The sequence below is a fragment of the Meles meles genome, chromosome 10 (assembly GCF_922984935.1).
Source record: "Meles meles chromosome 10, mMelMel3.1 paternal haplotype, whole genome shotgun sequence".
In the NCBI taxonomy this organism is placed as follows: Eukaryota; Metazoa; Chordata; class Mammalia; order Carnivora; family Mustelidae; genus Meles; species Meles meles.
Genome location: NC_060075.1, coordinates 59351604 through 59366609, shown reverse-complemented (window position 1 = coordinate 59366609; position 15006 = coordinate 59351604). Strand labels below are relative to the sequence as shown.

General features: G+C 35.8%; 1 protein-coding gene across 4 annotated transcripts in view; it reads right to left on the bottom strand.

Annotated features, from left to right (window-relative positions):
* CRPPA (CDP-L-ribitol pyrophosphorylase A) overlaps nt 1–15006 on the bottom strand; it is a 318329-nt gene that overhangs the window by 184766 nt on the left and 118557 nt on the right. For all 4 annotated transcript variants that reach the window (XM_046021494.1, XM_046021496.1, XM_046021495.1 and 1 more), the window contains one exon: nt 6523–6620. In XM_046021494.1, the coding sequence (XP_045877450.1) occupies nt 6523–6620 (98 nt within the window). The remainder of the gene's footprint in view (nt 1–6522; nt 6621–15006) is intronic.

The following is a 15006-nucleotide window of genomic DNA, read 5'->3' as shown; positions in this document are numbered from 1 at the left end:
TGCACTACTGGGTATTTACCCCAAAGATACAGATGTAGTGAAAAGAAGGGCCATCTGTACCCCAATGTTTATTGCAGCAATGGCTACGGTCGCCAAACTGTGGAAAGAACCAAGATGCCCTTCAACGGATGAATGGATAAGGAAGATGTGGTCCATATACACAATGGAGTATTATGCCTCCATCAGAAAGGATGAATACCCAACTTTTGTATCAACATGGACTGGTCTGGAAGAGATTATGCTGAGTGAAATAAGTCAAGCAGAGACATTCAATTATCATATGGTTTCACTTATTTGTGGAGCATAACAAATTACACGAAGGACATGGGGAGATGGAGAGGAGAAGGGAGTTGAGGAAAATTGGAAGGGGAGATGAACCATGAGAGACTATGGACTCTGAAAAACAATCTGCGGGTTTTGAAGGGGTGGGGAGGAGTTGGGCCAGCCTGGTGGTGGGTATCGTGGAGGGCATGTATTGCATGGAGCACTGGGTGTGGTGCATAAACAATGAATTTTAGAACACTGAAAAGTAATTAAAAAAAAAAAAAACACCCCCCCCCAAAAGGATGTGTTTTATTTTTACCAATGACAGAAACTGTTTTTCACCTCTGTTCAACAAAATAAAAACTAGAAACAATAACCAATTTAGTAGCAGCCAGCTAGAGAATTGGTTGATTTAAGGTTTGGTCAGGAAATCAATTTAGAGGTCATTGTGAATCTAGAACACCAGGTCAGACCAGAAAGTGGGAAATTTATCAAAATATTAGCATAATGAGAAAAGGACTAAAGCTAACTTGAAGAGGCTTCTAATGATTAGCCAAAACTGGACCATTTGAGCACCAGTGAAAGTGTAACTGCTATGGATTGAATCACATTAAATATATTTTAAAATCACGACTCTATGTATAATCTTTAAGAATAAAAACCCCAATGATACTCTCAAGAGCCGAAGTTACTATTCCACTTTCTTGCTTTTCACTTCATATCATTTTGCAACCTTTAATAATAATGACTCTAGGCACGGGTGTCTGCATACACCAAAGAAATACAAAAGACCAAACTTATGTACTTTCTTGGGAGAAACATACATCACCACCTTTTATTTTTTGCCGAAGTACAAATCCAAACAAACCTCTAGACATTACTATAATTTCCAGAATATACAGGTGACAGACAGACATGTTAAGTGACACCATATGGTTGCAATCAGTAAAGCTCATAATGTGGGCATTTCTAAAAGACAATCTACTCTATTTTAAAAAAAAAAAGAAAGAAAGAAAAGAAATAGAGATAAAGACTGTGGATTAAAAGAAACTTAAGAGACATACAAATCAATGGTTATCTGCGGACATATTTATTTATTTATTTATTTATTTATTTATTTATTTATTTATTTATTTTGAGAGATCACAAGCAGGTGGAGAAGCAGAAGTAGAAGCAGGGAGCATGATACAGGGCTTGATCTCAGGACTCTGAGATCATGCTTTAAGTCAAAGGCAGGTGCTTAGCCAACAGAGCCATCCAGGTGACACAGTTTGTGGACAATTTTGAAAGAGAATTAAAAGTACATTGAAAGATAAAATTATTCCAACAAATGGGAAATAAAAAGGATAAAATATATAGCACAATAAAAAATAAATAAAAGGATAGCTGAAATTTTCATCAGCATAATTGGGGGGTGGTAAATGAGTAGAGAGAAAACAAGATTGGTCATGCATTGGTAATTGTTGAAGCTAAGTAATGATAAGTACATGAGAATTCATGATAATGGTCTCTCTTTTTAAGTATGTAATTGAAAATTTCCATCATCAAAAGTGACACCTGGTGGTTCAGTAGTTTGGGCTTCCAACTCTTGATTTTGACTCACTTCATGATCTTAGGGTTATCAGGTCAAGCCCCATGTTAGGCTCCATGCTCAGGGAGCTCATCCTTGAGCTTCTCGGTCTCTCCCCCCAGTCACCTCACCCCGAGATCACATGTGCTCTCTCTAAAATAAATAAATCTTTAAAAACAACAACAAAAAAAGGGTGACAGAGGGAGGGAGTAGCTAAAGAAAAGAAAAAAGTACCTAGCAGAAGCTCAGAAACTATTTCTGAAGTTGTGAACAATATGTGTAGACTATTATCTCTTTTCTGGGCTCATTTCTTCTAAAATTAAGTCAATATTTAGTATGTTTTATCAGATTACACAACAGGGCACCTAAGGTTATTATAGAATGATCAACATAAAAATCTAAACAAAGTAGTCATTGACTATTTTCCCTATTGGAATTTGAAAATTTGTTAGGCTGGTTTATACTGTATAGAACTGTAATTAATTCAGGAGATTAAACTCATTCCTTGTTTACCATATGTCCTTAGGCTGCTAGTTTTGGCTAGTCAGCTCCATTTGTCGGTCACTGATTTGAAAACTATTCAGATGTTTCTGATCAGCTTTGGTCTTTATCATATATAATATCTGGTAAACTCAAGTTCTAAGGACTAGTTTTCATATCAAACAGATTGGGTTTCCATTTACTTAACTAAGGAATTATAGTTTGGTTTGGTTAATGATTTCTAATAGAGAAGACTCAGACTTAAATACAGTATTGCGTCGCATGTACAGGAGGCTAGGATGGCCACAGTAGTGGATATTTTCTTTTCTAACTTAGGAACAAATTTATGTTTGTGGCAGACAACTTCTAAAAGAGATCCACAAACAATTCCCCCACCTCTCAATATTCACAGTCTCACAAAATCCCCTCCTCTTGAGTTTGGGTTGGATATATTGACTTGCTTTGAATGAAGACAATAGGACACAAGTGACGGGGTGTTACTTGTAAGATCAAGTTAGGAAAAGACCATGCCTTCAATCCTGAATAACGTGCTGTGAGGCAGCTCTGTGGGTAAGGCCACACGGCAAGGGACTGAGGTCTGCCAACAACCACTTGCATAAACTTGGGAGCAGATCCACTTGGACACGGATGGTTCAGGTGAGACTATAGCCTCAGCCTGCAGAGGACAGCTAGATGACAATCAAATTAAAGACACTGAACCAAGGCCAACTGGCTGTGCTGTGCCTAGACTTATGTCTCATAAAACCTGTTTTGGAATTTTATTTGCTTCACAGGTGAAGCAGAGAATGGGTGAAAGATTACACCAGATTTAAGGGACTAGGCAAAATATATATACACGTCAGAGCCGAAACCTTAGCAGATGGAGGACAACTGCTTTGAACAAGAATTTGTGAAATATTAACTATCTCTAACATGGAAGTTTAAGGGTCTAAGGAACTTCTAATTGAATTTACAGATCTGAAACACAGGTTGGTGAATAATTAAACACAGGGCTAGAGAATGATTTTATTTCTAGTAAGCAGACAATATATGATTCTACAACATACATCATGGTTTTACAGAGAAAACCACTCACCTATGTAGGAAAACCTAAAATTTATGAACAGGATCCTATGAACAAAACTAAGAGGAAGCCACAAACAAAAAGGAGGTTCAGAAAAACAGTGTGTTATAAAAATGGGATGAGGGGCGCCTGGGTGGCTCCGTGGGTTAAGCCGCTGCCTTCGGCTCAGGTCATGATCTCAGGGTCCTGGGATCGAGTCCCACATCGGGCTCTCTGCTCGGCAGGGAGCCTGCTTCCCCCTCTCTCTCTCTCTCTGCCTGCCTCTCTGCCTACTTGTGATCTCTCTCTCTCGCTGTCAAATAAATAAATAAAATCTTTAAAAAAAAAAAATGGGATGAGATTCTTTCTGGAAGAAAGTATTAGACAAGAGGGTCAAGTGCTGCAATACATCAAGGTAAGGACTGATAAATGTCTTGTGGACTGCCCAAAGGGTCACTGAGGATCATGCTGAGAGTACTTCCTGCGGAAGGTCGACTGGAAATCAGGCTACAGTGAAATAAGGAATGAGAAGTTAAATTATTCTTATCAAGGATGGCTTCAGGGTAACCTGAGTTAAGAGGATTTTTTGTTTTGTTTAATTTCAGTTAATGGAAGGAACTTGAATATACTGGGATACTGATGGCAATGGGGTAAGTGGAGGGAGGGGAACCAGAGCTCTGAAGACGAAACAGTCTTAGTAAGAGCATGACTACTGACGTAGGACTCTTCAGAGGTTTAGAGCCAAGAAGACAGGGATGATGCCATGTGGGAGTGCATAATTATGCTCTGAAGTTGGAGACAAGACCGTGTCTAACAATAGCAGTGAAAATAGTAGTCTTGGACCAGCATTCCTGAACAGAAAGGGGGATTTTGCCCCATCCAGGCCACATTTACTAATAGCTGGAGATGTTTTACTTGCTACAACGAGGGGCATCTGGTGAGTATAAGCCAATGATGCTGCTAAATATAGTATGCAAGGCAGAAGACAGGGTCTCACAACAAAGAATTATCTAGCTCAAAATACCAACAGTGAGGTTAAGAAAACCTGGGTTTAGCATTTGAGCAAAGTCAGGAGGTTTAAAATATTCACAGAGGAAATGGGCAGTTGAATATGCAATCATAGTATACTTGCTTTAAAATATTCTGTGTCCCCTGGAGAATGGAGACCAATATTTTTTAATGGCAACAATCTGCTCTGCTTTTAATTTTCTCTAGCAGTATGAAGTTTAAGTCAAGGCTTAGAGAAGTTAAAAGTTAGACTAATAGATGAAGTTTTAACCAAAGGGGTACATTTGAAGGACAAGGGAATTGAGGATATTGGTAGAAGGTCCATGATCCACTGAAGTGTTAGAACATGACAACTAAACTAGGCAAGGAAGGGCATAAAACAAAATGTAGCCAAAAGAAAGGGAGAAGATGGGGAACCCGAGTTTCCTTTAAAATTCAAATATGAGCAGGGGCAAGTTAGCAAAAGATATGGAATGACAAAACATTCTAGTAAGAAGTTAAGAAATAGCCTTAGTATTTAATTTGTCAGCACACTTAAGTTGATGGCAATATGCAAACTGGACCCAATGGGTAGGAAGATGAAGATCACTGGAAATGAAAAAGGTAAGGACAGAAAAAGGAAAAAGAGGTCAGAGTAAAGAATAAATCACATCGGGCCAGTCATGAGCTACTGTGTGTATCCCTAAATACACACAGTATTTAGTATTAAATTAGTGTTTCATCACTAAACAGATACAGAAAAAGAAGCAAAAGAAAGTGAGTACTATAATAATTGTAATCAAAAGGACTTCTTGCAGGGACCAGAAAGATCAATAAAGGAATTAGTCACACAGAATACAACAGTTGGGTACTCAACAAAAGTATAAAACCCAACACTCTAAACTTCAGATTGATTGATAGCCAGAGTTCCAGTAATATTCTTTCACAGTCCCATCTCAGTGACTTCTGCATTGACTAGATAAAGAATAAAAGAGATTACCCAAAGGTAAAAGATTATTTCTAAGGCCAATAGGATGCTTCAGTGGGTCAGACAGTGGAAAGTTACCGACCGTAAAATATTCTGCAAGACGTAGCTGTGCAACTAGGGAATGGAATTTAAGAATAGATTCTTAACAGGTGAACTTGAGGCAGAAAGCAGAGAGCACAAGATGCTCAAATTTCCAAGATTGAAGGGAAAATGTCTAAATAGTCAATGGATAGAAGCAATAAAGAAGAGGAGATTGTAGTATAACATTTGTACCTAGGAGACACTGGATATGGTGATCATTTTCTTTCAGCTTTGGGTTGTTGCTTCAAGTGCTACTGGTAGTATTTGGCACCAAGCGCCATTAATACCACCTGGAGGACCTTGTTAAAAATTTGGATTCTATTTCTTCTCAGCCTTTTGGCTAATATCAAGTGTAAAAATTTGGATTCTAGAACTAATCCCAAACTACTGTTCACTAAGTTTTTATATATTCCAGGGATCTATGTGCTTTACAGTTCGTATATCTAAATGAGGACTACAGTTTGGAAACTCATAGGATTCATTACTTAAAACACATCTGTCTCATCATCAAAAGTTTAATTATTACAGCTTCATCTTCACCAGAAATTTACTACAAGCCAGACGCTTTCTGAAGTACTTAAAATTTTATTCAAATTTAAACTTTAAATTCAAACTTTATAGTTATTTGGAAATTAGGCAGTAAAAAAGCTTCCATATGAGCACAGACAGTGCTAACAGAGCCCATTCCCTTTCTAACTGCACTATCATGATAAAATTAACTAAAATGAACTTTTTCCTTTGGCTTTTAAGTAGAATTTAATTGTGTACACTGTTGAAAGGTTGTCACTTGTTCATAAGCCTGATAGATGGTTACACATTTTAAGAGAAACAGGGAAATGACTTAAATAAAATCATTTTGTTCAACAAAACATTTCAAGACAAAAAGTTGTCAATGAAGTAAATAGTCCAAGCTGTTAATGGTAAAAGTTACAAATAATTCCTATGGACCTCCTCACACTTATTACTACTTCTTCCATTTCCTTAGCCCGATTAAGTATGAATTCAACTAAGAAGTTCATCAGCTCAAAAATGGGGAATAAAGGGAACTCAACTTTTTGATGTCATGAAACTCAACCTTTGAATACTTACATTTAATTCATTTTTTAGTATTTCTTCAAGATGATGGCCTACATGAGTCTCATCTTCTTTTGTGTCCATAATTATGCAAATGTGTTGTGAAATTCTTTCTGAGATTTAAGAAAAAAAAACATATTAAGTTTCAAACAAAATGAAACAAAGTGCTAGTATACTAAAATCGAGGCTTAACTGCTATTCGTAACTGTCTAACTACGAAGGTTTTACCTTCAGGCCAGTGAAATCACTTGGCGTTCACACTGCTAAGTCTTTGACCCATTACCACCCATCAATAAAGGTATGTATTCAACTTTGTGTAGGTAGCTAACCAGAAAGTTGTGTGAGCGACAGAAATAAGCCATCTTAGTATGCATTGGAAAGGACTAACTGGAAGTGATGGCTATTTGGCTTAACAATTTAATCCTCCTACATTTATTGGAGTCTCCTAGGAATCCAATAAAAACCCATCTCCCATGCAGATACCCTCACCTGGCTAGACAAAAGCTGCTGTGTTCAGCTCACTGTGTCACCTAGCGCCCTGAGTGAGTACTGCAATTTCCTTAGCATTCCTTTCAATTTGGTAAATACAAGTAAGTGCCTGCCCTTTTAAGTGTTACCACAAGGGAAAAGAGCTAAACCAATTTTCTTCAAATTTGTTAGACCTCTTTGACATGATCTGATTCAAAAACATATGACCTAATAATATTCACCTTTGTTAACCCTGCATGCACGCTCTCAAAAGATATGCAGTCTTCATTTATAGTAGACAGATCCAAAATGCTAAGAAATTGCTATACTGCTGACAATTAAGAAGATGCTGCATGGGCCACCTGGGTGGCTCAGTGGGTTAAAGCCTCTGCCTTCGGCTCAGGTCATGATCTCATGATCTCAGGGTCCTGGAATGGAGCCCCACATCGGGCTCTCTGCTCAGTGGGGAGCCTGCTTCCCCCCACTCTGTCTCTGCCTGCCTCTTTGCCTACTTGTGATCCCTCTCTCTCTGTCAAATAAATAAATAAAACCTAAAAAAAAAAAAAAAAAAGCAAGTCACATCTATAAGAAGATGCTGCATGGTATTAAATGAAGAATAAAGAAAAAAAGGCTGAATTTTAAATAAGAAACCCACCTGATTAACATTTAACCCAGCCACTTCTTACATGGACAGGTCTATATAATTTGGTGTATATAAACATTGATATAGTGATAGTTTATCATTTCTCTAACAAAGCTGGGGACAATAGACCTTTTAAAATATTAACAATCTCACAAATTAATAGTATTCCTACTATTACTTCTTCCCACTTATCAAGAATATTTTATGGTGCTGGAGCTAGCTATATGTTCAATCAATACCAATCTTCATGATGACGCTTTATTTCCTGAAGCCATGTAAGAGATTCCAGGAACCTGACTTCACAGGAAGGAATTTTTTTCATGATCACTCTTGCCAAGGCTTTATCAATTCTATTAACATTTTCAAAGAAAAGCTTTGTTGATTCTCTGGTATGTTTATTTTCTAGTTCTTGAATTTCTACTATCCATTATTTTCTTCCTTCTACTATCTTTGGATTTAGTTTGCTGTTTTCTTGAAAAAGGTGCTTAAATTGTTTATTTCCAGCTTTTCCTTTATTATCCAATTACATATAAAGCCTTAAATTTTCCTCTAATTCACAGCCTCAGCTTTATTTCACATATTGTGATATTGTCATTCAGTTTAAATTATTTTTTTCCATTTAAAAGATTTCATTCACTTTTCCTCTCATTTAACATTTTGTAATTTCTACTGTAATTTCTCACTTGTTATTTCTCATGAAGATTCATGAATTACATAGCATATTTTTATTTTTGTGTTTGTTGTACCACAAATTACCATAAATTTAGCAAACACCCTCTAACTAGTTCCCAATTCTGTCGGCCAAACAAGAAAGAGAAAACATGTATAGACATGATAAAGCAAAGGGAACAATCTGTAAACAATGGGTAAACTGGTCTATCTAGGTGAAAGACAAATGCAAGTTAAGTGTACTATTCTTTCATCTTTTGTTTCAAAGCATACTAAAATAAAAAATGTTCTACCCTCCAAAACAAAGTATAAAACAAGAATGTATATATGTTTATATGTATGTGTGTCTGTGTGTATACACACACACACACACACACACACACACACACATGCATATAGTAGGATACCTTAAAATTCATCTTTTTTTTTTTTAAAGATTTTATTTATTTATTTGACAGATAGAGATCACAAGTAGGGAGAGAGGCAGGCAGAGAGAGAGAGAGGAGGAAGCAGGCTCCCTGCCAAGCAGAGAGTCCGATGCGGGGCTCGATCCCAGGACTCTGGGATCATGACCTGAGCGAAAGGCAGAGGCTTTAACCCACTGAGCCACCCAGGCGCCCCTAAAATTCATCTTTTAAAAAATATTTTAACTACTGGATGTGGTGGGTGTATTAATCTTACTGTGGTAATCACAATACATACTTATTTCAAATCATCCTGTTACATGATGTAATGTGTCAATTATATCTCAATGAAACTGGACAAAAAATAAATTTACCACTCTATTCAGGGAAGATAACTGAAAAAACCTAAAAACCTAGATTTAAGGCAATGTAAAAATAAGTAAGGTAAATCTCTTATCGTGGTGATTTCTACACTGTCCGCCAATGTCTTATAATTCCCACTTATTTGTACTCCACAGGAGTCTGTGCCAGACTTGCCATTTCTTTATAGTGTCCACTGTCCCTACTGAGATGTCCTTTCCTCTAATAATATAAAATCCTCAACCTATCCAGTGCCATTCACATTCTACACTACGTTGAATCTTCACCAGTTCCCAAATTCAAAGGTTCTCAACACTGGTTGCCCATCAGAATCAACTCCTGAGTTGTGAGAAAGAAGTTTTGCTAGTCAATTGTCTTTGAGATTTCTAGTGTCAAACTTTTTAAAAAACCCAAATCCACCCAATTCCTACTCTGACCTGCGTGGCTCACTGGAGTTCACAATTTAACCATTTCTTGCCCGATGTTATAAAAGCAATATAAGAAAAAACATGCAACGTTCATCACTTACAGATACAAGGCAATTCTTCAGGATTCAATAATATTTGTTAAATTATTAAGCCATATGCAATTTTTAAAATGCTATAGGAATCCAATTCAACATCCAAAAAATTCTGTAAATAGCATATTCATATTTTAACAATATTTTGATGTATGAATAATTATATTCATATATTCATAGAAAAATTAATTTCTATGTAGAGCTGAACTTTCTACACAGAATTTATAAATATAAAAGAAATGAAGGAAACATGGAATAAAGGACCCAACATTATGAGATTGTGATGAGATTTAGATAAGTTAATATACCTAAAGTTACATAGAGTGCCTACTCCAAGTAAATCCCTAATAAGTGTTCACATAATAAATGTTGTTACGATCACATGGATTCAACAAAAATTACAAATTAAAATTCTTTTTTTTTTAATTTTTATTTATTTATTTGACAGAGAGAGAGATCACAAGTAGGCAGAGAGGCAGAGAGAGAGGAGGAAGCAGGCTTCCTGCTGAGCAGAGAGCCCAATGCGGGGCTCGATCCCAGGACCCTGAGATCATGACCTGAGCAGAAGGCAGAGGCTTAACCCACTGAGCCACCCAGGCGCCCACAAATTAAAATTCTTTTTGTCGACTGAAGATATGACCCATCTCTCACTTCAAATGTTCTCTGTGGTCTTAATTATCTCAGTGTTTGTTTAAAGAAAAGGAGGGGGTGGGGCTCCTGGGTGGCTCAGTCCCTTAAGCATTGGACCCTTCCTTTTAGCTCAGGTCATGAGTTCAGTGTCCTGGGATCCAGCCCCAAATCCTCTGGCTCCCTGCTCAGTGGGGAGTCTGCTTCTCCCTCTTCCCCTGCTCCTCTCCCATGCTCACACTCATGCACACAAGTGTGCGCTCGCTCTCTCTTTCAAACACTAAAGTCGTTTTTTAAAAAAAAGCATTTATAGAATTTAAGAAACAACTCAGAGGATCATAGGGGAAGAGAGGAAAAAATAAAACAAGGCGAAATCAGAGAGGGAAACAAACCATAAGAGACTCTTAATCATAGGAAACAAACTGAGGGTTGCTAGAGGGGAGGGGGCTGGGGTAACTGGGTAGAGGGCAGGTGAGGTAATGAGCACTGGGTATTATATAAGACTGATGAATCACTTATCTCTACCTCTGAAACCAGTAATATATTTTATGGTAATTGAATTTAAATAAATTTTAAAAATCCATCTCAATTTTGTCTCATTAATACCTCTCAAGTTTTAATATTTACCCTAAAAGCAGTATTTATATATCACAATGAAATATACAACTTGAGTAACAGTCCTATGTTTTCATCCCTGAACTTAAAACTAAAATGGATACCTTGTGATCATTCATATATGAGTTTACCCGTTAGATCTAGGGTGAAGCATCTCATGTGATGTCTACTAATAATCCCACAAATATACACAGACAACCCTAATTGGGAATGTTAATGTACTTAAGATCTTCACCAACAATAGATAACAGCAGTGACTATATTTGTGCAAAGCAAGTGGAGACCCAAAATTGGAAAGAATGTAGCTAGAGAAGCAGGGCTCAAATAAACAAACTCCTCAATTCCACACTTATTCTAATATCCCCCAACTGAGAGAGGAAAAAATATATATTTCAAATTCATTTTTTCATGAAGCACAAGAAGCACAAAACTTTCCAAATATGATTAATATTTATTATTTCTCAAAGCAAAGAATTTAACAACTTCCTTGAGGTTAATAATGAAATCAACAAAAACAGGAGTCTTTAGAAATGTTATTCTGTTTTTCTAACTACTGGTAAACCACTTCTTAGAAATTGTTCCAGGTTAAAATAAACACAACAATAGCATGGGGGAGGACCATAAAATCATTTTGCTTCCCGGAATCATAAAAACTCTATTACAAGAATCCAATCTTTGTTCTTGCCCCCCAAAAAGATACAAAAATAAATTAGAAAAATACTGGCATTAAATTCATATCATACCTGACCTATCAACCTTATTGCCAATATTAACTTCTTAGTTTTAGTCACTGCACTATCTCTTTTATACAGATCTTTTATCTTCTTAAAATCTTCCTAAAAGGATGGTTGTGACAAATGAGGTATTTTAATACCTGAACCTAAAGGGTAATTTTCCTCCCCAAAATCTTTTTTTTTAACACACACTTTCATTTATTGAAAACTATTTACATACAGTATCCAGGTATCGCACAACTCAATGTGACTTAATAGAAAATTCTAATGGAACATGACCTGTAGTCTGCAGGTTAGTATTAAAAAGCTGTAAACATTAAGTAAAAAACCCAAATTTTTCAGTTAATATCCCATCCCCATGTGTGAGAATTATTAAAGAGTTAAGGTATACATATAACTGTCAATAGTAATTATGCTAAAAATAAGGTACACTTTGATTTTACTTTATTGACTATACTGATTAATTTTATATGTCAACTTGACTGAGCAATGGGGTGTTCAAATATTTAGTCAAACATAATGTGGGTGTTTCTGTGAGGGTATTTTTAGATGGTTTACATTTAAACTGGTAAAGTAAGCAAAGCTGATTGCCCTCCCTAATGTGGATGGGCCTCATCCAATTAGTTGAAGATCCAAATAGAACAAAGACTTCGCCTGCCAGGTGTAAGAGAGGAACTTCCTGCTTAATCATCTTAGAACCAAAATACTGGCTTTTCCTGGTTCTGCAGCAGCCTGCCAGCCTTGTAACTTGAACTGTGACACTGGCTTTGGAGATTTTGAACTTGTCTACATACTTTACAGGCACACGAGCCAATTCATGTGTATAGGTGTTGTGTGTGTGTGTGTCCTGTTTGTTCTATTTCGTAGGAGAACCCTGGCAAATACATTGGCAAGTAATCCTAAGCATACTTCAACAGATAACTAATTATTTCCAAGTCTTCATCACAAAATTCTCACCTCCTTTTGTTCTGTAAGAGGCAATAAATGAACACCCACGCCTTGGGCAACATACCTTACTCTTCAGCCAGAACGTACCACCTAGATATACCTTGATCTTTGGACTAATGTACACATATCCCCTACCTGCAATACCATTAATGTCATTGTCTAATTCTACAAAAAGGTCCTCCTGAAGCATCATCTGCTTTAAGAACATAGGTTAGTATTTTAGATGTTTTTTCGTTGGGGGCGTGGGGAGCAGCAGGAGGGAAAAAAAGAATAGGAAGATAACAAATCAGGGAGATTTTTTTTTTTTTTGAAATTACGGTATCCGCCACATCTCCAAACCCACAATTCTGATACATAAAATCTCTCTCTGAAACACATGTGAGCACACAGTCAGGATTCTCCTCATAACCAGGTATGAATTACTGTGTTACTGAATCTCAGTGTTCTGAAGGAAAGACCCTTGAGTGCTGAGTTTCAGAAATAGAGATTTGCATGTATCTTGGCTCTAATCAGCCTATTAACAAAGCTGATATTCATCCAGTACACAGCAACAGAGTCGTGAGAATTCTTATAGGCAGCAATCATTTTGGTATCAGTGCATTTATTCTGCTTATAATGTACTTATGCCATACTAAGTAGTTTTAATATTGTCTTTACTTTTTACTACATTACATTATAAAAGAGACTTTCATACATTTTTTTCTTTTAGTCATCATAAGAAGCAGGACCCATCCAATGGGTCTCCCCATCTTATAGATTGAGTCTATAAAGCTAATGACACCCAAAGTCAGAGAGCCATGTATTTGTAAATTTCTAGCTTTCAAACTCAAATCTATGTGAAATTAGTATCCTAAAGGGTAATTTTTCCCTTTCATATTATTCTGCACTTTTTATTAAAATTTTTAATTCATATTTTATCATTTATTAGTTTTCCTCTCCCACAAAATCACTAACTCCTAAACTCAGTAAACTAAAATTTACTTGTTAACTTTTAATTTTCCAATACTCAGCACCACCCCCACCCCAAGTTTTTAACATAGGGCACTAACAAGAAGGTATTGAAAACTTAATAATTTCCAGGCTCTGTGTTAGGATGATGACTAAGACATATTGTTACGGGCTGAATTTTGTTCCCTACCCAAGTCACTGTGGGATTTCTAATCCTCAGTATCCTCAGAATATAACTATATTTAGAGACAGGGACTTTAAGAGGTGAAATGAGATTAAAATGAGGACAATTAGAGTGGTCCCTAAGCCAATATGACTGGTGTATTTGTAAAAAGGCAAATACAAATTAGTAATGAAAAATTATCCAAATCAATCCCTACATATCACTTTTATAAAGAAATAAAGAGCAGAAAAACACTTCTAAAAATAATGAATGCATGCCAAAAAGGTATGCCTACCAAACTATTTTAAATTGCAATCTATTCTTTTACAAGCCAAAAAACATTAAGGCAATGAAATCAAACATTAAAGAACTATGTAACTTAGAATTTCAAAAGCTTGTAAATTAAGTGGCAGTGATCAGGAAAGAATTTTAAAAAACTATTTCCAAAATGAGGACTATACAGAATATGATACAGGTTAAAAAAAAAAGAAGAAGAATTTAAGATAAAAAGGTAAAAACAAAGAATGTTTTTAAATTAAAAAAAGAAGAAATAAAGATTCAATATAAAGTGACAAATACTGAACTTGGATATAGATGGTCCAACAAAAACATAATAGGAATCCATAAACAAGAGAATACTGAAATTTTTATTTATACATACACACTCAAGCATATCACATATAAGTATCTCCAAATATTTAGCAATAAAAACCAATACAAAGACATTTTCTAGTAAAGTTACTAGATTTAAAGTTACTAGATTAAAAAAAAAAAATCATTCCTTTGGTCACCCAAACAAAAGAATAGAGATAATGGAGGTAATAAGATAATCAGAATTTATTCAATAAAAACAAAGGAAGACTGTAAAGTTATTCAACAGAAAAAATTATGAGCCAAGATTTTATATTCAGCAAAATTGACTTTCAAGTACAAAGCACACAGTTATCAACTTGAATGAAGTAGATTATTTTCCTGTTAGTATTGTTTCAGGAATGTGCTAGAGCTTAAGTCCTCAGACAACCGAAGACTAGAGAGATATATATATATAGAATGACTAAGGGACATCATTCTTTCATAACTATGACTAAATAAGGTCTAAAACTGAATACAGTATATAATTCGCTATAAATCTGAAAATATACGGTATAAACAAGAAAATGCAATAGGAGTGAATGGAATATGTTAAAAAATTATGTAAATCTTTTCAAAAATAGTCTTGGTTGACGGTATCTATACTTTGAGACCTAGAGGGTACACTGCTGCATAAAATATCTGAATGATTATACAATATTCTATTAATTCCTCTATCTTTGAGAACCAGAATTCTCACTGGGATGGAAGTAAAATACAATATTGAACTGGAAGTATCAGTACAAATTTATGAAGCATTTCATCTTTAC